A 24,022-nucleotide genomic window follows, 5' to 3' on the forward strand; every position below is an offset into this window, starting at 1 on the left:
ATCTGAGTAAGGATAGTAAGTGCAGATGTTTGGGATGTTCTGTTTTTGAATTGTGTATTAATGCAAAGCTACATGTTCCCTTTATATGACATTTTATTAAAATTCAGCTGTGGATTAACATGAGCTTTGTATCAGTATTTTCAGCCTTAATGTGCTGATGTTTCTTTAATTAAGCTGCATTTCCTCGTTCATCCACTAGATGGAGCTACAGAACTAGAGCAAAGATGCTGAGGAACCCTGCCTTCCTGCAGGCTGCAGCTCCTCACAGCACTCACAGCTCAGCTCGGTCAATCTGCAGTTTGTGTTTTCATTTCTGCAGTTTCTATGTGTAGGACTTATGTGCCTTATGGAGGAAAGAGAATAAAGGTTTTAACACCACTAACCTGATAATACAGCTCTCTACAGCCAGTGAACAGCAGAGCTAACAAACACCACTAACCACACACAACACCAAGCACTGCAGACCACATTTAACACAAATGCAGCACCAGATGCCAGAAAGCATAAGTGGTAATCTAATCATTAATCACTAATCATTGTGCACCTTATGCTCTACAAAGAAATATTTGGGTAGAGTTTGCCACATTTTTGAGGAAAAATCTACACTGAACAGCTCAGATGCACAAAATGTAATGGACAATTTAAGTAACATTTTTTCTATATGTGTTTATTTTTCTGATTTTTTCCTGCCATAATTTATTTGCCTAAAAGATGGCTGTCAGTAGGTGGTCAGCAGTGAGTCCAGATTTAATGCTGCTTTCCATTTACCTCAGATTTCGTATGCCGTAGAATTTTTTCATTACCTCATTGAGTATTTGTCAAATATCTTGTCAAATAGGGCTATTATTCACTGAACTCTACCTCTTTATAAACCCACTAATGCTCTCAAACACATTAAAGACCCTCTAACCATATTTTTTTTCAATTAATAGCTGAAACATGTTCCTTTGAAGTAGTGAAACATACCTCTGCTTAATTTTTTTAAAAACATTTTCTATGGTGTGGTTTGTGTTGCGTAAATCTGATATTTTTTACTTGTCAGAATAATCATTAAAGATATCTACAAACTTTTATATAAACACCTATTTCATCTACTTTGTGAAGATTTTAGCCATCTTTCACCACTGGTTGTTCCATATAGGGCAGGCACAACATAAAAATCATGTGACTGAAACCCTAGAATAGAACACCTGTGGACAGATCTCAAACCAGCTGTTGGAAGAAGACACCCATCCAATCTAAAAAAACCTGTTACAGCTGGTAAACAGAACTGTGGTCCCCAATTACAGTAGGGAGCTGTAAGAAACTAATTTATTGTTAGAGAAAGCAACTGATTTCAGCTTATTGATTTTAAATATTAAGTGGTAGATCTTAAAAAAGTGCTGGGGTCAGTGTATTACACTATGACTTTTTTGTTACAGGCTAACAGTAAATGTATTTATACATTATATACATACATACTTAAAACATTATAATTTTGCAACCCAGTGTTATTTAATGTTATTTATCACTGGCAGACTCAGTTGGGTACAGGGAGTGCAACTGCTCCTCTCCTAGTGCCCGCAAGGTTTAAAAAAAGGCATTGCTGGAGGAAAACTTTGGACAAGTGATGAAGTGTCTGCTAGAATACAGCTCCTGCAGTAAAAATGATGATGAGCCCTGTAGTTTAGGAAATGATTAGAATGTATCCTAATACGTGCTCATCCAATAGAGACGGGGCTGTTATGAAGTGCCTTTTCCATTAAAGTAAATGTTCTCCTACAGATAAGAAAACATGGTGCAGTGCTCAGCTGCTACTGTTATGAAGAGCTTCCCTATAGTTTAAATTTACATTAATGTGTTACAGTGTTTACAGTGCAGACCTTTTTCATTAAAATGAGTTTTAATAAGATAAAGTTTATTGTAATGTTTGTTTTAATTGTGTTTGTGATAAATGTGTGATCAGGAGAAGGAGATCTTTAGAATTTATTATTAATAGTAGTCTTAACGCAGTAATAATAATGTACAGTAAAGTAAACCTCGCTGTGCGCGCGATGCTCGTGCCCGCCGCGAGGTCGCGCGCGCGCGCCGCCGCTGTTCCTGCGGATTCGACGGGAGCGCGAGCGGAGCGAGTCCAGCCCGGAGGAGAATGAACAACAAATTTGACGCGTGAGTAAAACTGAAGCCCCGCACCGCTGTCCCGCCGCCCCGCATCGCGCGGTCCCGCGCTGAGCCCGCCGCGCGCGGGTCAGCACTCCTCAGCCTGCGCGGAGAAGAGGTGTGTCTGACGGGAGCGAGCGTGCGCGCGCCTGCTCGCCTGCGTGTGCTGTGAGCCGTGCTGAGCGCGTGACAGCAGCTTTATCTGCGCTGCCGGCAGTCGCTCAGTGGAGCCGCAGCCGCCCGTAAACAGAGCCTGCACCGCGGGGCCGGAGCCGGGGCTTGATCGGTCCGCTGGGTAAACCCGGGCGGCTGCGTGGCCTCGCAGGCCGGAGCCGAATCCCCGGGCTGGGAGTGTGTGCGCGGCGGGGGCAGGGGCTCCGGGACGCGGCGTCGGCCACCTCTTCTCCCCGCGCTGAGCTCCACACAGCCTCTGCTCCTTAATGTGACAGACGGGCTGTTTATTAACCGGTGTGTCCGAGGAGCAGCAGCTCTCCGCGGAACCCGCGGCTACAGAACTTCACTGTAGCAGAATGACCCCAGCAGACTCCTCTAATAAAAAAAATACAGAACTGAAGTTGAGCAGGAACGCCCATGCTGTAATACAGGACTGCCTGTTCTTCTGCTGAACACTAAAACAACTACATAAACTATCAGAGTAATAATTACCTGTTCTGTTTGGTTTTAAATTAATAGTATATAAAAGGATAGTAAAAAGTAAAATTTCAAGTATTTTATTTCAAGTATTTTGGCTAAAATTACATTAGTAATAAACATTAATAATGCTCATTAACGTATTTTTCGCATTTTATGGTGCACTTAAAATCCTTTAATTTTCCCAAAAATCAACAAAGCCTTGTGTATGAATTTTACCAGTCAGGTATTAAGGATCAGTAAAGCCACTTCACTGAAGTGCAGTGTTATACAGGAGATTCAGTGAAGTTTCTTCAGCACCAGGCTGGAGCAGTATTAGCATTAACCGCTAACCGAGATAGGTGCTAGCTCTTTCACTGTTCAGAGCTGAGTATATCTGACTGTAGCCTGCACTTTTACCACATTAAACTTTATAACAACAGTTGGAGAGCTTTGTTGATTGCAGCGAAAAAGTGTAGGTATTGCTGGTCAGTATAATAGTGCCCTACCAATCTGCTTAATCACTTTGGCTTAATACCATTGTTCTGTTATAAGCAGGTTTCGTGGTCTTTCAATCTGTTGTTCCTGTTAACTGCAATTTCTTAATCTTCATATTTCTTCTTCAAATTTCCAGCCCATTGTTACTCTTTATTAGGGCAAAATTTGTGGAGTAAAACATACCATGAATATTTATAATGTGTTTACAAGGTTTAAAATTTACATCAGCTGATCTCTCCTTATGATGATTAGGAAGTGTAAGACCTGTGTTTGTCTGTGAAATGCACATTCAAGTGTTCAGTGATGGTAAAAGTTAAGATGCTGTAAATAAGCTGTAAATGTGCTTTATTTACAGTCACAGTGTGAGTTTTTCTCTGTCTGAAACACAGTTTGAAAGATGACGATAGTGGAGATCATGATCAGGACAACGGCTCACCGAAAGACAGTGAGAAGGAAAAAGCTGAAGATGAGGAGAAGGACCAAAACACTATCAAGAGGAAGGTCTGTGTATATATATATGATATGGGAAAAATATTGTATCACATGTGTAAACATATGTAAAACAATGTGCACAACACACAATATTATCATTATATTTTCATTTGCCGACTGTCATGATAATTATCGTACAGTAGATGGACATGGCCTCAGTTTTGCTGACTTTGTTTAAACACCGTGTTTTTATTTTGTTTGTGCTTCATTTATTTAGTCTGAATGAGCTTAATAATGAAAATTGTATTTTAGTGTTAAAAGTGTGTAATTACATTATTATGCTATATGATGCTATAAATACACTGTAAAAAATGTGCTGTGAAATTTACAGTAAGTAACTGGCAGTAATTGAAAAGTAACTTACTGTGAAACAAAATCACAGTAATCAACTGTTAGTAATTGACAAGTAATTCACTGTGAAATAAAATTACAGTAACTAACTGGTAGTAGTTAAATGGTAATTTATGAACCAAAATGGTTAAATTTGTGAACCAAAAGCAAATCACAGTAACTAACTGGCAAAAACTTAACAGTAAGTTACTGTAAAAACAAAAATCACTGTTTAAAAAAAAAAACTGGCAACAGCTGAATAGTAAATCATCTATAAAAATATTTCACGCATACTGTAATTTTGTGTATAGTTGTATTAATCAGACTTTATGAAAAATAATTATGTGTATTGTGTTTTTATTTACAGAAGTGTTTTCACAACAGAATAATACCTTACTGCTTTATTTTGCAGTCAGTAGTAAATCACTGTTAAACATAACCCTTTTTTAATCCCATTTACTGCATGACATTATTTATTGTTTAACAAAAACTGCAGAGACACAGCAAAACATACTCTTTAACTATTTTTTTCCTTCAGTATGTAAAGAACAACAGTTTAATCTAAATATTTTGCCAGTCAAAATAAAAAAGAAATGACGCATGGGTTCATATTTGATGTTTTCCGCTGTACAGTTCTTCCAGTTTTTGAAGTTATTGAACGTTGCACTGCACTAGCTGGAGTCAGGATTCATTCTGACAAGGAAGCAAACAGAAATAAATAAATGGTTTCTTATTAACTCATGTTAATAAGAGTCTCTCAGGGCAAGTTAATGGAAAAATATAGAACAAACAGAATATTTAAGAGCAAGTTCTCAAAGTTAAACAGGCCAGGCTGGCAAACGTTTAAATCAAATTAAAATTTAGACTAATTTAGCTTAGCTTATTTTTATTTTTAGTTTTTGCAGCTTGCTTTTTTATCTAGCAGTCCTATTTCATTACTTTGACTACTGTGACATAAAAAATATAATTAGATTTAGATTTTAGTTAGTCAAGAAACAGCATTGTGCTAAAGGATACTTACATGGAATGGTGCATTTAGTGCTTTTCAAAAACTTCTTCTTCTTCTTCTTCCTCAGGTTGTAGGTCTGTTGAATCCAAAATGAATCCAAATGACTACTGCCCCACTGTGATTGTCCATTAGTGGATTATTACAGTGTATTACTGTGATTTTCTACAGTAGTGGGATTATTACTGTGATTTTGTCATTTTTAAGTTAATTACTGAGGTTTTTGCCACATTCAGTGTATAATACTGTAAAAGTATTTACAGTAGTTAATTGTGCAGGAACACAGTATACTACTGTGTATTTCACAGCATTTTTACAGTGTATTAGAATGTGTTAGATGTCACTTATATCATTATATTAATGGCTTAAAATGCTATCACATTAAGGACGCTGCCCACACGATACTGTAGGCTGGATATTTCTGATTGGTGGACTTTTCTCAGTCCAGCAGTAACACTGAGGTCAATTTTGCTCAATGAAAGTAATCAGAAAAGAAAGATTATTTTACTGAAAATGTTGTTTTCAGGCTTTTGTGTTACTTTCTACATGTCATGACCACCTGACCAGTTGTACTAATTGTAGTGTGTGGATTGTAGGCTGCGTGGTATTTCTGTACTTCCATTGACTAAGCGTAAATCTGACAACAGCTGAGAGTCTGAGATGAGTTCCTCTTTGTGTGTGTTCCAGCCTGTGGTTCCTGGGGCAGGGGAACACCCTCTGCAGTATAACTACACATTCTGGTACTCTAGGCGAACTCCAGGCAGACCAGCCAGCACACAAAGCTACGAACAGAACATTAAACAGATTGGCAGCTTTGCTTCGGTAAACCACCCTCCTCTCTGTCTCTCTCTCTCTTTCTCTGCTTTAAGAGATTCACTGGAGTAGAATCAGTCAATACATCCTGTAGTCTTTGCTCAGTATAACACACATTCTGTACCACAGGTGGAGCAGTTCTGGAGATTTTACAGTCACATGATCAGACCAGGCGATCTCACTGGACACAGCGATTTTCACCTCTTTAAAGAAGGAATCAAACCCATGTGGGAGGTGAGAACCCTTACACTCAAAGTGACTGTTACTTTAGCTCGATACAGATATTTACACTTTATTTTAAAGAAAAAAATAATTTAGACTACACTGAAAAGCCAAAACTATATGACCACCCACAGATGAACCAAGTAACGATGTAGGGCTGGAGCTGTGTAGTGCACTGCAGTTTACAAATAAACAAATAGTCAGAGATGTTTACAATCAACATTGATGATTAAGCCGACTAATCGTTTAAGCCCTATATAGCAAAGCATGTCAAGATATAAGGTCTGAGATTCTGAGATTTTAGTTGGTAAATTAACAGTTGGTTCTCAAAGATGATGTGGGGCAAACGTTGCATCTATCACCAGCATTTCCAAAACCGCATGGCTTATGAGTCTCTCACTGCCGGCACTGATACAAACCTTCAGACTGGTCTGCAGGGGGACAAACCATGAATGGACAAACCTGAGTGTTATTTACATTAAATATAGATTGGTAGATTGGTTGGTTCAAAATCGTCCGGGATTTTGTTGGACTGCCTCAAACATAGTACATGTAAAGTGCATTGTGATTAGAATTGCCACTCCATCTATCTCTGACAGGGAGGGTAAACTGCATAAAAATGAACGTCCTTCCCAAATTCCTGTACTTATTTCAAAGTATACCACTGTATCTTAGTAAATCTTTCTTTAAATCTGTTGAAAAATCTTTTACTGAGTTTATTTGGAATGGCAAAAATCCCAGAATACGTATAGAGCTACTGCAGAAACCCAAGCAACAGGGTGGGTTAGCCCTTCCAAACCTTTGTTACTATTACTGGGCTGCAAATATTCAAAAAATAATCCACTGGCTTCATGCCCCAGATTCTGGGTGGTGTCAACTTGAGGCCTTCTCTTGTATCTCGACCTCCTTTAAGGCGTTGGTCACCTCCAATCTCCCCCTGTCTGCCTCAACCTTTACTAATAACCTAATTGTTATCAATACACTTAAAATATGGAATCAATTTAGAGAGCACTTTGGATTTAAACACTTCCTTCATATGAGCCCTATATGCAATAATCACTTATTTCTACCTGCAAAACTGGATTCTGCATTTTCTACTTGGTGTAGAAAAGGTATCTCTAGCTTTAAGGACGCATATATAGACTCCACATTTCCAAGCTTTGATGAGCTATCAGTAAAATTTAACCTTCGCCGATCTGACATGTTCCGTTACTTTCAAATCCGGCACTTTTTGAGAAATTTGGACCCGAACTTTCCTAACTTGCCTCAAACTTCAGTCTTGGATGACATATTAGAAACCCTCCCCAACATAAAAGGGTTGATTTCAAAACTAACAGACGTTATATCTTCCCTTAAAAATCTGACTCTGACTAAAATTAAGGCTGATTGGGAGAAGGAATTGGGTATAGTAATTGAAGAAGGACCATGGAACTGTGCTCTGCAAAGGGTTAATAACAGCATCTCTTGTGCAAGGTTAGGCCTGATACAGTTTAAAGTATTACATCGTGTTCATTTCTCTAAAGCAAGACTGGCCAAAATGTACTCCAATAGTGATATCTATTGCGATAAGTGTCACAACACCCCGGCCAATCTAACCCATATGTTCTGGTCTTGCCCCGCTTTAACCGCCTATTGGCTTTCAATTTTTACATTTTTATCAGAATCTCTTAATATAGATCTTCAACCTAATCCACTTACTGCCATATTTGGTATATCTGATAAAAGTCACAGAACAATCATAGCCTTTACAACCCTTCTTGCTCGCAGGAGAATTCTATTACACTGGAAATCAAAATACCCACCAAAAGCTTCTGTGTGGCTTAGAGACTTGATGCAGTTTATTCAGCTGGAAAAAATTAAATATTCCCTTAGGGGCTCTAGGAAAAAATTTCTAAATATTTGGGCACCAATTCTAAGCAATATAAGCAACATTAAATCTATAACAGACATTGATTAATCCTTCTTCAGTAAATCACTTCCTTCCCTCTTAGTTATATATTTGTTTATTATTTACTTGCTGATCTCATTTGACTTTGTTTTGTCTATTTGTTTTGTTCCATTGTTGTTGCTTAATAGTTTTGTTTGTTTATTATTATTATTTGTCTTTTTTTTTTTTTTTTTTTTTTTTTTTTGGGGGGGGATGGGGGGTTGAGGGATGCTGTGTGGGATTGGGGGAGATGGTGGGATGGGTGGAGTGTAATAATGGGGATTCGTTCATAGAAGTTGAAAAAGGGAGGGGGGAAAAAAAAAAAAAAAAAGGAAGGAAGGAGGGAAGGAAAGGAGAAAAAAAAAAAAAAGATAAATGAAAATATCTAGTTGTGATTGCTTTGTGACTTTGTGTTGCTATACATTTCCACAATAAAAAAAAAAAAAAAGAATTGCCACTCCATTCCATTTCCACTCCATTCCAGGTTTCTCTGTATCGCAAATTAGTCACACCCTTCTCCTCAAATCTATCTACTTTGCATTGTGTGTGTGAAGAAGAAAGTGTGGGCTTGCCAGTGTACCCCCGAGTGTTTACAAGAGAAAGCACATGTATGTCTGCCGGTTCTACACCCTTTCTCCGTGTGGTACGTTCAGTGTTGAGCGCGTATGTTAAAGGAGAGGCAGCCATAGGTGAAGACAGCAGCAGCAGATGGGAGAGCAGGCTTGTGATGGAGAAACCGAGAGACAGACTGAGCAGGAATGTGTAGCACATAAGCAGGTAGTAACATTAGTAAAGTTAGGATTATACAGTGATTTTGAGGTGATGGAGGTAACTTTAGCTCTATTACATGAGACTGATGAGCAATGGCTGATAGCAAACGGTCAGGAATGAGAAGTTTTAGATGAGCAGCAAGTGTATATTTTAGGCTACATCATTTTATTTTAGATATTTAGGTTAAAGGTGTGTTGAAAGGCTGCATAGTTTGAGTTTTGTAGCCTCTATGCTGTGGATCAACATGTTTTAAAAAGCACTAAAACAAGTGAAATAACAAATTTTAAAACTGATAAATGATCAGTTAACTTTAAGTGTAAGTGTATAAAGTATAAAAGTAATATTAGCAAAAGGTACACCCACACTGAATAAGAGTAAAACAGTGTCAAATGCTTTTAAGACAGAGTTGCGTTGCATTAATTCATAAAGCAGCCCTGTTTGTAGCCTGATACAAATACATGTTATAGCTGTTTAAAGGAGGAAGCACCTTTATCCTGAAGAATTAGAATTGAGCTGTTTTATCAGAGAAATTCAGAAATATATATAAAAAAAAATGTGTCCTCCTTTTTAGAAGCCCAAATCTGGTCACCCTACTAGTGGCTCTTCTGACTGGTCGCAGTATGATGTGTAGCTCTGCCTATCCCTATATGTTTCATCTCTCCAGTGTCCCAACAGTTCCAACAAGTTAGTTTTCCTTGTGCTAGTGTTGATACATTTTAATTTTCCAAGAAAAAATTTTTGAACCCTATTCTACTATATTGTAAAATGTTTTTATTTACAAATGAAGTGATAGGTAGCCTTAGCTGAGACACACCGAACGTCTGCATTACATGGAGTAGACAAACAGAGCTGAACTCCGGTTCTGTTATCTGATGTAAATGTAAATAATTTGGTAATAAAATACACAAACTGCACTTTTACTGTTGGGACATTACACTTCTGAACAAACTGGGAATCCAGGGGAAAAATCCACAGAGGCGCCGAGATGCCTTTTTGGTACATGCTGGAACAAAAGTGTTTTGTTGTGTCTCTGCCTGCATTAGGTAGATATTAGACAGGTGGTCATAATGTTTTGTATCATTATCATTTTAAACTATTAGTCTCTAGCCGCCTCCAGACACCCTGTAACTATTTTAGTTGAGTTTATTTTTTATTCTTTTTATTTATGTTATTCATTTCATCCTTTTATTTGTTTTATTACTGGTTTTACTTTTAGCCTTTTTATTTCACTTATTTTTTATTCTTTCTTAACTTATCATTATTTATTTTAGTTCCATCAATTACCTTTTGTTTTATCATTTTGGTGTTATTTTAGTCCTCTGTATCTTTGATTGTGTTTATATTTTATTATTCTAATTCATTTTGTAAAGGATCAGCTGCATTAAAAATGAGGGTTACCCTCAATGTATTACTGAGTGGAAATTAAGGTTTATTGATTGATTGATTGATTGATTTATTAGTGTACATGTATAATAAGTTTAGAACGTAGGAGCAACTATTGTTGCTGACTTACCTTGATTATTTAAAAGCTGTAACAATTATGTTAATTATGTTAAACTTTTAATGAAAGAGGACAGACTCTCTCTCTCTCTTCTCTGTAGGATGATGCTAATAAGAGTGGAGGGAAGTGGATCATTCGGCTGAGGAAGGGTCTAGCCTCTCGGTGCTGGGAGAATTTAATCTTGGCTATGTTGGGGGAACAGTTCATGGTGGGCGAGGAGATTTGTGGAGCTGTTGTCTCTGTTCGCTTCCAGGTATCGTACCACTTCATTATGTTACAATACCCTATCGTTCAGCCAGCCCTTATGAACTGAACATAATCTTGCTTTGAGTTGTGTGATAGATAAATAACTCATAACTGGGTCAACTGGGTGTGCAGTGATTTGCGGAAATGGAAATTGGTGATATATGTTATAAGTATGAACGGAAACCTGAACAGAGAACAGATACATGTGTATCATGTTTATTTGCGACACAAAAAGTATATATATTCTGAAACATGGTATAGATTTTTAATTATTGGTTTTCATGTAAGGACTGGTGTCTGACAGTGTTACATTTGAATATAATATTTGGAAAAAAAGACTGAGTGTGTTATTGTGATTGAGTTGTGTTGATGTGTGCAGGAGGACATCATTTCTATCTGGAACAAAACAGCCAGTGACCAGGCCACGACTGCTCGCATCAGAGACACACTACGCCGAGTCCTCAACCTGCCTCCAAACACCATCATGGAGTACAAAACGCACACTGACAGCATCAAGTAAGCTACTGCACACACACACACACGGCCATGCACAGTCTCAGGGCCCTGTAGTACATCCTGCACAAGGCATGAGGTAGTGATATTTTTTGTGCCTTCACGATACCAGATACACACCGACACGCCCTCAGTCCAGGTTAAGGGTTGCAGAATACACAGCTACGTGTACAGCATGTGTAGGATGCAGTGTAGATTCATAGCAGATGCATAAATTAGCGCTAAATTTAGGAGGCAGAGCAAAATTGTTTAGTTTGCCTCTGTTATGTTATGTCTACGTGTGTGTGTGTGTGTGTGTGTAATTTCTCAGAGCCTGGGAAGATTTCCATGGTCTGGTAAACGCTAGTGGAGGCCGTTAGCTCTTCATCATGAGCCAACACTGCAAGGGGTAGGAACAGCATAGCACACCAAAACTCCACTAATATAGGATTTATTTGTGAAATTTCTGTAACATTTTTGTACATATTTGCAAATGCAAAAACATATTGAAAATGTTCATATAGTGTACACATACCCAACACCAGAGTGTTCACATCAATATAAATAAAATACCATTGTACCATTGTAATGATCAATAATGTTTTAACTAGTGTCAATGAATAATTAATAACATTCTGTCAGACGTACTGTAAAACAATTTACTCTTGTTGTAGTGTTACCTGTTTATTTTTCAGACGTAAATCACTTTATCAAAGACATTAATTGCTACTTTTGTTTTCACTGACTCTAGGTTTTGTTTCATGTGGATGAAGAGGACGTTTCTACAAGACAAACTTGTAGAAAAACTAAAAATGGACACTGTCTTCTGACGAGACGTTATTGCGTGGAAAGCTTGTGGAGTCTGTTTTAAGAAAAGAGGAGGAGCTGAAATACCCCTGAAAGGTCCTCAGAATAAGGGTCACGCGGGCAGTGGATTTGCAGCGGCCATTCCAGACGACTGCAAGCCCCTTCTTTTCATTAGAAAGGATAGCCTGCAGAAACGTGCTGCAAAAACTGCAGCAGCCACGGCTCGGCGCTGCCTCAATGACAACATGTATCATTGTACAGAAAAGTCACATTTAACTGAATTAGCTTGTTATTCATAGATTCTTCAGCAACACATGTAACCACCCTTAGAAAGAGAGTAATTTTATTTTACATTGTAACAAACAGGGTTACATTTTACTATAGTGCAGTATTTTAACTACAGTGTTAAGAAAGAAATGACTTTGAATTTAAAACTGTTGTACAAAAGAAAAAATATATTTGTAAAGTTATTTGAAGAGGACAAGATCTGCTCTGGATCATGTTCTGTTTGGAGCTGAGGGTATTGAAGCCTAAGAGGCGTTGCTGCCTATCGCACTGTGCCTGGCCAGGAGAGGCCTCCGCTGGACTTTCTGTTACTCCGCCATGGAAGGAGAATCTGGTGTCATCATTCTGTCGCCAGGTGCTGTTTCTGTGCTCTGGTAGTTTTTTTTACCCCCAACCCGGAAATCAGCTGAACCAGCCTGTATCTCCTTCACCGCTAAGTCGAGCTACAGTACAGTGGGAGGGGTTCTTAAGCTCTTGTGTGTCTACATCTCTCTTAACATACTGCCTGGAATTCAGTGATGGTGCTGGAATTACTAGTGTTTGAGGTAATGTTTTGATTACGATTGACTGATAGCAATAAATGTTGAATATGCAGCTGCTGCTAACTCTGGACTGTGGAGTGATGTATTCTGTTAGAGTTTAGGATGGTAACACTCCTAGTCTGGGCTGTACTGCTGATATATTACAGTCATTTCTTCTATTCTTTAATGAGAGCTATAGATCACAAATTTCCTAAGAGAATATTAATGCAACCACAGTTTTCCTTAAACATGTACAGACTACAGTAGACTCTTAGTCCCAATTCCATTTCTTTTTTGTAACCTGGTTTTCAAGTATCACCCTGCCCAGCACACCCTACTCCTCTATCCCAACAAGAATCAGCACACCCTACCCCTCTATCCCAACAAGAATCAGCACACCCTATCCCTCTATCCCAACAAGAATCAGCACACCCTACTCCTCTATCCCAACAAGAATCAGCACACCCTATCCCTCTATCCCAACAAGAATCGCACACCTAACCCCTCTATCCCAACAAGAATCAGCACACCCTACCCCTCTATCCCAACAAGAATCAGAACACCCTACCCCTCTATCCCAACAAGAATCAGAACACCCTATCCCTCTATCCCAACAAGAATCAGCACACCCTACTCCTCTATCCCAACAAGAATCAGCACACCCTATCCCTCTATCCTAACAAGAATCAGAACACACTACCCCTCTATCCCAACAAGAATCGCACACCTAACCCCTCTATCCCAACAAGAATCAGCACACCCTACCCCTCTATCCCAACAAGAATCAGAACACCCTATCCCTCTATCCCAACAAGAATCAGCACACCCTACTCCTCTATCCCAACAAGAATCAGCACACCCTACTCCTCTATCCCAACAAGAATCAGCACACCCTATCCCTCTATCCCAACAAGAATTGCACACCTAACCCCTCTATCCCAACAAGAATCAGAACACCCTACCCCTCTATCCCAACAAGAATCAGCACACCCTACTCCTCTATCCCAACAAGAATCAGCACACCCTACCCCTCTATCCCAACAAGAATCAGCACACCCTACCCCTCTATCCCAACAAGAATCAGCACACCCTACCCCTCTATCCCAACAAGAATCAGCACACCCTACCCCTCTATCCCAACAAGAATCAGCACACCCTACCCCTCTATCCCAACAAGAATCAGAACACCCTACCCCTCTATCCCAACAAGAATCAGCACACCCTACCCCTCTATCCCAACAAGAATCAGCACACCCTACCCCTCTATCCCAACAAGAATCAGAACACACTACCCCTCTATCTCAACAAGAATTGGGACACCTTTTGTTAAGTTTTTTGAGTGTTTGAGTAAACAGATTTTATTCTGTGTATTATACAACTGTTACAAGTTCTTGATAGTATTGAAAAGGCATCTTGGGGCAATATTATTTCTAGGATGATGTTCATGGTTAATCCAAAGACACAGGGCTTCATCTTCTTTAACAGGCCTTGTTTTCTTCCTTTCTTTCAGCTCATTTCAAAAAACATATGATTCTGAAAAGCAGACGGAACATAGTGGAATTTAATGTTCACAGCTTAATTGAATCAGTTTCATTCTGCTTTTAAATCTGTAAGAGCAGAGACCTACCAGAAGAAATGTGGCAGCGAGCAGCAGCACTTTAGTGTTCACACACAAGTTCTGAGGAACTAAGAGAGGAAGAAAACAACACTTCTAAGATCAACAACACAGTTTAGTCCTACATAAATGGCCCGTGTGGGGTCTGTATTGGTAACCTAACTGGGAACCAGAACGGTTTGTCCATGGGTTTCATGTTGGCCCCATATACAGTGGTGTGAAAAAGCTGTTTGCCCCTTAATGATTTCTTTTTTTTTTTTGCATGGTTGTCGCTCTCAAATGTTTTAGATCATCAAACAAATTGAAATATTAGCCAAACAAAACACAAGTACACAAACCTACATGTGAAAATATGTTTTTTCCCTCCTGTAACCATCCTACCCCATATTAGCATATTGGCTGTGGTATACTTTTTAAATATGTTAAAGCTGTATTCATTTTAATGAGAAGAGGTTGTCCTGAAGTTTGAACATTGCTGAGAGCACTTTGGCTTCGGCTCTAGAATTATTTAAAATGTTTCACATCTATAGTTGGTTAATGAGTTTGTTAACTCTGAGCGTTTTACCCTTGGTTTGGTTTGGTTTGGTTTGTTTTCACACAAGAAAAAATGCAAGCTGATTGATCAGAACTTTCTGGGGTGGAGCAGTCAACCTAATACAGGAAAAAGCTTCTGCTTTCTAGACTTGCAGTTGAGTATGAAGCGACTGCAGAGATGGCATTAGCTGGTAATCTTGGTAATATGCCAGATTAAACTACACCTGAAAAATAAAATTAAGATCAAAACTTCTGAGTGCACCTGATAAAGATTGAGATTAAATCAGATTATGCTTTCAATCACACCAAGGGTGACAACAAACAAGAGTCTGATAAGTATTTAAATTAGCACCTGAAAGTTTTCAATTGGGCTGTAAATTTCCATTTCTGATACACTAGTAATGTGACACACCTTTTAAGTGTTTCATTCATGAAATTAGGCATTAAGCCATGCAGTCTGCATGCCATGCAGTGATAGAGTGGGTGGAGCTAAAGAGCTAACTGATCTCCAGTGTGGCACTGTAATAGGATGGCACGGCTGCAACAAGTCAGCTGGTAATTATACCATCAGCTTATTACTGAAAAACAGAAACGTTTAAGAACCTGAGCAACTGGTAAAGTTACACATAAAGTAATCAAGCAGGGTGTCTGAGTGCTGGGGAGCAGAGAAGTTTCCAAAACTCAATCATCAATTGAAGAGTTCCACACCTCCTCTGGATGCATTGGTTTCTATGGGTGAGTGGACCAAATCAATTGCAAGTGGAAGCAGTGGAAATACATTCTGATCTGACAATCTGATAGTCTGGGTTTGGTGGATGCCAGAAAAACGTTATTAGCCTGACTGCACTGTGCCAACGGTACAGTTTGGACAAGGGATGATGCTGTGGGGTTGTTTTTCAGAGATTTGCCTAGGTTATATAAGAATGATATCTTAATGCTTCAGAATACCAAAACATTGCCCCAGTGCACAATAAGTATAGAAGCTGTTAGAGCTTCCCTGACCAACTACACATTAATGCCTGTAGGTTTAGAATGGGATGTCAAAACAGCTCTTTGTTGGTATACTGTGTAGTTTATATAGTGTATGAGAAAGTTGTCTGGACTTACTGTCCAAGCCAAAATGTTCATGATCCATGTTACACTCCTCATTATAGCCTGGCCACTTTTTCCATACTGTTCCGACGCGCTCCCCAATCGTAGAGACCACCTGTGGAGAAACAGACCGACAGTCAGGTAGGAGCGGTGAACACATTTGAATTTAACCTGATTTCTTTTGAAGGGGGCATACTGATATTTTATTGTCCTGCAATATATATTGTGAGATAGTCCAGACAGTATGTATAAGGATGGATCACTTTAACACAGTTGTTTAGTTATCTGTACATATTCAAGTGCCATTAATTCATCTCATATGTGCACATGCACTGAACTGTATTTTAGCCCCGTAGGTCTAAGACAATGTCCCTATGAAAACGCACACATACACGTGATGGTGATGGTCACCTGAAACTCCTGGTCAGCAAAGCAACGAACTGGACAGCAGGAGCCTTGTATCCGTATGGAGGAGGAGCCTGAAGCGTCACACACCTCAAAGTATGGTGTAAACATACTCCACCTGACACACACAGAAACACATGTTCTAGCTGTGTACAGCATATGGAGTGGGCAAGAAGAAATTCAAGATCCCACACAACACCATATCATCTTTCAAACATGGTGGAGGCAGTGTTAAGGCATGGGCATGTATTCCTGCCACACTGTTAGCACTGTTAGGCTTATACTGCAGTGGAACTGGGTGTTTGATGCACACAATGTGCAATTACTATACCTCAGTCAGCAACACTGAGGAGAGTTTTGTTAGAATCTGCAGAGTGAAACTATTTTATAGTGAAGCGTAAAAAATCGTATAATATCTAAATCTATATAAAACTATCACCCAAATGCTCTGTTTTACCGGAAAGAGAACCATGTCATTTTTTGGTGAATAAATTATCATTACCGCTTAACACACACACACATATACATATAGTATCTCATAATATAAATTGCTACTAAAAAGAGGCATATGGGGCAATGCAAAATGTCCTGATTAGGACGTCCCTTTTCGAAACCATTAATTGAATAGTTCTGTTTATCCTTTTCAATTAAATCTAAAAGTCTACAACTTCAGTCACACATCAATCTGCCTAATTTCATTTCTAAAATTATGTTATGTCACAAAGTTATGAAGACTAGTCTGTGTTTAATTGTGCCCCCAGAGTTTTTCAGGGGCAGGAGGAGAGAGAGGGACAAAAATCACCAAGTTCACAAAGAAGATCTCATCTGCTCTCACAGAATAGCTGGCACTGGAAGAAAGAGGAGAAAGAGGGAGAGAGATGAAAGAGAGGAGTGAGTGAAGAAAGGAGGGTTTTGTCTGTGATAGTTAACACGGCTAGAGAGTGCGAATGATGTAACACATTCAGGGAGGATCAAAGAGTCTCATATATTAACAGCTTCTTCCTCTCACACTGCTCTACAGGGGTCACCATCATTTCATTTTAGGGGTATTAAGCCCCTGCACTGAGCTGTGGAGCAGTGGAACTGTGTTCTCTGGAATGATGGAGCTCCATACAACACTTTGGATGGGATGAGTTGGGAATGAGATGGGGTATTGATCAAGCAAAAACACTCAGGTCATTAAAACATCACAAGACTGAGTTGCCTCAGCCTGGCCCTGAACTCGATTCTGGTCCAAATGCTTGGCTCACATCCAGGCCGATGACCAATGTAGCCAGCCATAAATCAGCCGATCGAGACATTTTATTACATTTGGCAATAAGAGAGTTAATAAGGTCAGGAATGTCGAACACGTCACCAAATGCAATACAATCCTCACAGTAATGCCCCTAAATTTAGTAGAAAGTCTTCTCTGGACAGAAGAGACAGTAACTTCATCAAAAGCAGAATTAACTTTTTATACTATGCAAACAAGAAACAACTGTACTTAAGACCAAACGGTGGATTTGGGTAACCGTTGTGCTTTATGAAACAGATCCATAGCACAGCTGGGTCTGCTCTGCAGAATCCTCTGTAGCTGAGAGCAGTGTGGTTCAGTGTGGAAGACCAGTAAACCAGTAGTCTGATGAGGCTGTGTAAGTGGGCGAGGGGGTGTTTTGGGGGGTACCTCTGATGAACGGTGCCAATGAGCTCCCTCTGAGCTGTGTACGCTCTCATTTCCATCAGGCAGCATCCCAAGCAGCACGACTCAGCCCTCAGGGGTCTTTCAAACTGGAAGATGTGCTGGCGGTCCTGATCAAAACCCTGCAGTGAGCAGGAGCGAGCAGGACCGCAGCACTGAACACACACACAGCAAGTCTCTAACAGAGAGAGAGAGAGAGAGTAATTAGTGGCAGTGTTTCCACTTTAACAGGCCTTAACCAGTGCCTAACATAACATTACACACACTGTAAAAATATTATTTCAATTCTTTCAGTAATTTAACTGCAAGAAATTTGTTTATTAAAAAATTTTAATAAATCACTCTGGAGATTACAGCATATTACTGTAAATGTACAAAATGTACAAAAGTAAATTACAGAGTATTACAGCTTTTTAGAGCAAGGAAATACATAAAAAAAACTGTTATAATACTGTAGTTATTCTTTACAATAACCATGTAAAATATATGGGGTATGTACAGAACCCCAGTTTGGACATACCTTTTCATTCAATGCGTTTCCTTTTTTTCATGACTTTTTACATTGTAGATTCTCACTGAAGGCATCAAAACTATAAATGAACAAAAAATGAGCTGTCCGGCTGTCCGGTCCTGAACCAAATCCAGATGGTTTGGGGTGAGCTGGAGCACAGAGTGAAGACTTAGGAGCAACAAGTTCTAATAAACACCTGTGGGAGTTGGAAAACCACTGTAGGAAAACCATTTCAGGTGGCCACCTCTTGAAGCTCATTGAGAGAATGATGCCAAGAGTGTGCAAAGCAGTAATCAGAGCAAAGGGAGGCTATTTTGAAGAAACTAGAATATAATTTTTTTTAAGTTATTTTACCTTTTTTTGTACATAAGTACATAAAACTCCACATGTGTTCATTCATAGTTTTGATGCCTTCAGTGAGAATCTACAATGTAAATAGTCATGAAAATAAAGAAAACGCATAGAATGAGAAGGTGTGTCCAAACTTTTGGCCTGTACTGTAGTTGCCAATGAAGTGCTGTAAAGCTATTATTGATATAGTACTGTAAATTCACACCTTGTTCACTCTACCAAATCAATGTGCTGTCAAACACAAAACATTGCTGCAAACACACCCCCATGTGAGAGCTAGTTTTAAAACTGAATGCATACTCTAGAGTTTCTGAAGTTTTTTTATTATTACATTTCAACATTTCTATGTTTCTTATTGGCTCCTGGTGTCAGGTATTTGTTAAAAGGGTGTGTCCCCCAAACCCTCATTCACCACAGCAGTGTATATTTTACCCGCCAAGAAAGATTTTTTCTCTTCAGTTACATTTTATATAACGATTGTAGGGTAAGTAACACAGCTGTTCAATTTGCACAGATTTGTTCAAAATGCAGTATATTATACAGTGACACACTGTAAAATACCATCACCATGCTGGAATTCATTATTGAGTAGAATACTGTAGACGCACTGTAAATGCTGACAAAACTGCGACCAGTTAATTACTGTAACTTTTTCAGGGCAATTTTGTACAGTGTTGGATCTGAACAGGCTTTGGATATCACCTTCCACTGCTACAAACAGCTGTTCTCTGGTTTCTGTTGTGATGTTGTATGTCCTGCGGGCTACACACCGGGGACCTGATATGATGGAAACAAATGTGTTGGTCACTTCATTGATTGACATTGTTTCATTGTTATTGTTGCAAAATAGAAAAATTGAATTTGAGGAATTTGAGGCCATGGCCTCTTAAAGCACATGTAAGGGGGGGGGGGTCGTCTTGGTTGAAAAGCATCACTAAAGTGACCTGTAGAATTGCAAAAATGAGACTTCTCATGGGAATAAAGTGATTGAGTGCCTGTTATGGTGCTCCTTTTGGCAATAAAGTAAGATATTAAATATTTATTATTAAATATTGTGTCTATAGTGCCTATCTATGGTGCCACTATCTATGCCAACCCTACTAGAGAGTGCTTTTTTCCTTTCCAGTAGAGTAAATGTGATCCAGTGCTGTATATGGTTGTTATTCTTTTACACAATGAAGTGCTCGGTTAGATATCAGCTCCTCTAATGAAAAAGTGACACCATTGTATTGAATGTAATGTGGTGCCTTGGAAATACTCTCACAATGGGCTAAACTCTATTTGATGATACATGACTGAATTAATTGTTGTCAGTAATGCATAACGTTTCAAAAACTCATTCCTGTTTAAAAACCTGCATCTATTCCATCAATTCATGTTTTTTAGGTTCAGTCACACAACCTCTACAGTGTACAGGCCCCATGTCACACTGGGTGATGTATGGGTTTAGAGACGGGGCAGGAGGGAGAGCTCTGATAGTGGTGAGACGCAGATGAATGGACATCAAGGTGTGGTATTATTGATTGACTGATTTGCATATTGTGATGTGTCTGTCCACCCCTATAGCACAGTTAAAACTGATAGGGCGCTGCAGAGGCGGAAATTACTACAATGAAATGTCTTACCTTGGAGCTCAGGTATGGCCGTGATGTGCAGCTGACTGACGGATCTCAGAACAGCCAGACCAGCCGGTAACCCTGCGGTGACCCACTGCTCAGCTTTCTCCACACTGTTCAGCTCTGCGCCCGATACCCGGACCCGCCCACCCTCACTGGACCCTGGGCTCAGGGAGGTGGGTGCAGGGGGGTCCGGGAAGGGGCCGTATCTGTAGGTAGGTGGGGTTGTGAGCTCCTGTGGGCTTGTGGAGGGTCTCCATCTCCTGCTGAAAGCTCTGAACAGCATCTCAATATGCTTCTCTCTCTCTAAGCCAAATGGCAGAGGCTGAGCTGATACAGTGGACATGCTCTGAAATATAATAAAAACTACTGTATATAAACAACCCCATATAAGAAACACTGCAACAGTAAGGCTAATTAATGTGTTTCTTGTATTTGACTGCAACAGAGCAAAGGCATACTCAAGATATGTCATGTTTTATCTGCTCAAAATAATTACATTTTGAATGGACATTCAATTCTTTCAATTCTGTACTTTCCAAAAAAAGAACTGGGACAGTAAAGTGACATTATAAAGTGGAGACATGGAAGAGAAATATCCTCCAGACTGTGGAAACTCCATCATGAAGAAACATTTCTAGGCATTTCTCAGGCAGGGATTAAGTCTAGTTTGGACTAGACTAGAGGAAATTATAGTGTAGGACTAGGCCTGAAATCCCTGCCTTAGTGCACAGCACATTCTGCTGTCCTGATTTAACTTTGTGTGAGTTTAATCAGCTGATTTTGAGTCTATATGTGGGACCACAGAAAATCCTTATGATCAAAGTTACAGTAACACTTCTAGAAGCAATTATGAAGTTTAGCTAACATTACACAATGAATACATCTTTCTTTATGGATTAGTGGACTAACTATTTGCAAAATGGGCTAAATACCCACAGGAAGGTAGCCCTGATGGTGATTGAGGGCTGAACACACACACACCAATTATGCAAAAAATTGATACCAGGAACCAACAGGAAAGATGTAATTGTAGGTAAACTTTTCTTTATTTTAATGTGAGTCTCTGCTGTTTAATTTAGGGAACATTTACTCAACATATGAGGTGAAATTTACTTAAACAACGTGAAAAAAAACCCCCTGAACTCTGTAATCTTTAGTCTAATTTACAGAATAAAATCCAGACATTTGCTGAGTGGGTATTTTCTCATGCAGGGATTAAGTCAGTATTTTAAATAAAGATTTTCTATTAAAAGGAAAATACAGTCTAGTACTACCCACAATATAATAATACCAACAACTCCCACTCCTCACCTTCTGCTGGGTTTCTGCTCAGCTTGTCTTCTACTGCTCCTCAGCTACTCCTCGTCTATGTGTTTAGGTTGTTGTTGGGTTCTCCTGGGCTGCTCCTCTGGCTGGTGTATAATCGTTAGTTTCTGAAGAGTGAATTAGTGGAAGTGGGTTGGGGTGAGGGTCATCATGCTGATCTGGGAGTGCTCTGTGGTGAAGGTGGGGTATCCAGGCAATCCCTGAGGACTGCAGGGTAACACAGTGAGGGAGTGTTTGTGTACCTCTATCCTCCCCGTCCCCCTTCAGACCAGGATCTGCTCTTTGTGGGATCCCACTCAGGCACGTAATTTACATCCTGCTTCACGTTCTCACACACACACACACACACACACACACACACACACACATACAGAGACTTACACAGATAACAAAACAAAATTTCTTATAGTGACTTTTATTCATATGTTCAGGATAAATATATACTATCCTATAGGGTACTGTATTTTACTATAGTATACTATACTGTACTATACTGTGCTTAAACTAATACCACACAAATTAAAATGAAAACATTCACAGTGAGGGGGGATGTGAAGCTTTCGATTTAATAACTGGTAGCTGCAAAAACCTCAACCAAACGTTTCCTGTAGTTGCAGATCAGACCTGCACAACAGGAATTTTGGATCATTCCTCTTTACTAAAATGTTTCAGTTCAGCAACATTCTTGGGATATCTGGTGTGAATCGCTCTCTTGAGGTCATGCCACAGCGTCTCTATTGGGTTGAGGTCAGGACTCTCCACACATAGCGTTGTGTGTTCCTTTCAAAAACCTAAATTTTGCTACCATCTCTCCACTGTATATTTAGCCAGTACTGCTGTAGAATATTCAGGTGCTATTTTGCAAACTTCAAACATGTTGTGTTCAATAAAACATGCAAATATATATTTTTGTCTGGCATTATTGTGACTTAGATGAAGATCAGAACACATTTAATTACCTACTTATGCAGAAATCCAAGTATAATCCCAAAGCGTTCACATACTTCTTCTTGCAACTGTACACTTATACTATACACAGTGCTATACTATACTGTGCTATACTGTGCTATACTGTACTGTACTCTACTATACTGTACTGTGCTATACGCTACTATACTGTGCTATATGCTACTATACTGTGCTATATGCTACTATACAGTGGTATACGCTACTATACTGTGCTATACGCTACTATACTGTGCTATACTGTGCTATACTGTACTGTACTCTACTATACTGTACTGTGCTATACGCTACTATACTGTGCTATATGCTACTATACTGTGCTATAAGCTACTATACAGTGGTATACGCTACTATACTGTGCTATACGCTACTATACTGTGCTATACGCTACTATACTGTGGTATGCGCTACTATACTGTGCTATACGCTACTATACTGTGCTATACGCTACTATACTGTGGTATGCGCTACTATACTGTGCTATATGCTACTATACTGTGCTATACGCTACTATACTGTGCTATACGCTACTATACTGTGCTATACGCTACTATACTGTGCTATATGCTACTATACAGTGGTATACGCTACTATACTGTGCTATATGCTACTATACTGTGGTATACGCTACTATACTGTGGTATACGCTACTATACTGTGCTATACGCTACTATACTGTGCTATACGCTACTATACTGAGCTATACGCTACTATACTGTGCTATACGCTACTATACTGTGCTATACGCTACTATACTGAGCTATACGCTACTATACTGTGCTATACGCTACTATACTGTGGTATACGCTACTATACTGTGGTATACGCTACTATACTGTGCTATATGCTACTATACTGAGCTATACGCTACTATACTGTGCTATACGCTACTATACTGTGGTATACGCTACTATACTGTGCTATATGCTACTATACAGTGGTATACGCTACTATACTGTGCTATACGCTACTATACTGTGCTATACGCTACTATACTGTGCTATACGCTACTATACTGTGCTATACGCTACTATACTGTGCTATACGCTACTATACTGTGGTATACGCTACTATACTGTGGTATACCCTACTATACTGTGCTATACGCTACTATACTGTGGTATACGCTACTATACTGTGGTATACGCTACTATACTGTGCTATACGCTACTATACTGTGCTATACGCTACTATACTGTGCTATACTATGACCAATTGTTTGTGGACACCACCATGCTAATC

The 24,022-nt window shown here is 39.3% G+C and overlaps 2 protein-coding genes across 3 annotated transcripts; one reads left to right on the forward strand and one right to left on the reverse strand.

Annotated features, from left to right (window-relative positions):
- The first annotated feature begins 2,043 nt into the window (after positions 1-2,043).
- eif4e2 (eukaryotic translation initiation factor 4E family member 2) lies at positions 2,044-12,764 on the forward strand. Of its 2 annotated transcripts, XM_022664016.2 has the most exons (8): positions 2,044-2,148; positions 3,657-3,768; positions 5,783-5,917; positions 6,038-6,142; positions 10,430-10,582; positions 10,955-11,091; positions 11,399-11,476; positions 11,819-12,764. In XM_022664016.2, the coding sequence occupies exons 1-7, from the start codon at positions 2,129-2,131 to the stop codon at positions 11,445-11,447; spliced, it is 711 nt and encodes a 236-aa protein (XP_022519737.1). In that variant the 5' UTR covers positions 2,044-2,128; the 3' UTR covers positions 11,448-11,476; positions 11,819-12,764. The 2 variants fall into 2 exon arrangements, with proteins under 2 accessions (XP_022519737.1, XP_049334372.1); XM_049478415.1 differs by lacking the exon at positions 11,399-11,476.
- Positions 12,765-13,847: 1,083 nt separating this feature from the next.
- LOC111190311 (phospholipid scramblase family member 5) lies at positions 13,848-22,090 on the reverse strand. The gene is made up of 8 exons (XM_022664027.2): positions 21,800-22,090; positions 20,495-20,834; positions 19,572-19,646; positions 17,993-18,185; positions 16,333-16,444; positions 15,937-16,036; positions 14,308-14,366; positions 13,848-14,213 (listed from the first exon to the last, which is right to left on the reverse strand). The coding sequence occupies exons 2-8, from the start codon at positions 20,829-20,831 to the stop codon at positions 14,187-14,189; spliced, it is 903 nt and encodes a 300-aa protein (XP_022519748.2). The 5' UTR covers positions 20,832-20,834; positions 21,800-22,090; the 3' UTR covers positions 13,848-14,186.
- Positions 22,091-24,022: the final 1,932 nt, after the last annotated feature.

This window comes from Astyanax mexicanus, chromosome 4 (assembly GCF_023375975.1).
Source record: "Astyanax mexicanus isolate ESR-SI-001 chromosome 4, AstMex3_surface, whole genome shotgun sequence".
Lineage (NCBI taxonomy): Eukaryota > Metazoa > Chordata > Actinopteri > Characiformes > Acestrorhamphidae > Astyanax > Astyanax mexicanus.

Bases quoted from the DNA above. Each gene is read 5' to 3' on its own strand.
- eif4e2 (XM_049478415.1), top strand. From the start codon at position 2,129: ATGAACAACAAATTTGACGC. The intron at 6,143-10,429 runs GTGAGAACCCTT...TCTTCTCTGTAG, and splicing joins GAATCAAACCCATGTGGGAG to GATGATGCTAATAAGAGTGG. The intron at 10,583-10,954 runs GTATCGTACCAC...TGATGTGTGCAG, and splicing joins TTGTCTCTGTTCGCTTCCAG to GAGGACATCATTTCTATCTG.
- LOC111190311 (XM_022664027.2), bottom strand. From the start codon at position 20,831: ATGTCCACTGTATCAGCTCAGCCTCTGCCATTTGGCTTAGAGAGAGAG. The intron at 16,037-16,332 runs GTGACCATCACC...GTTTCTCCACAG, and splicing joins TTGCTGACCAGGAGTTTCAG to GTGGTCTCTACGATTGGGGA. The intron at 14,214-14,307 runs GTAGGTCTCTGC...TCTGCTTTTCAG, and splicing joins TCGCTGCCACATTTCTTCTG to AATCATATGTTTTTTGAAAT.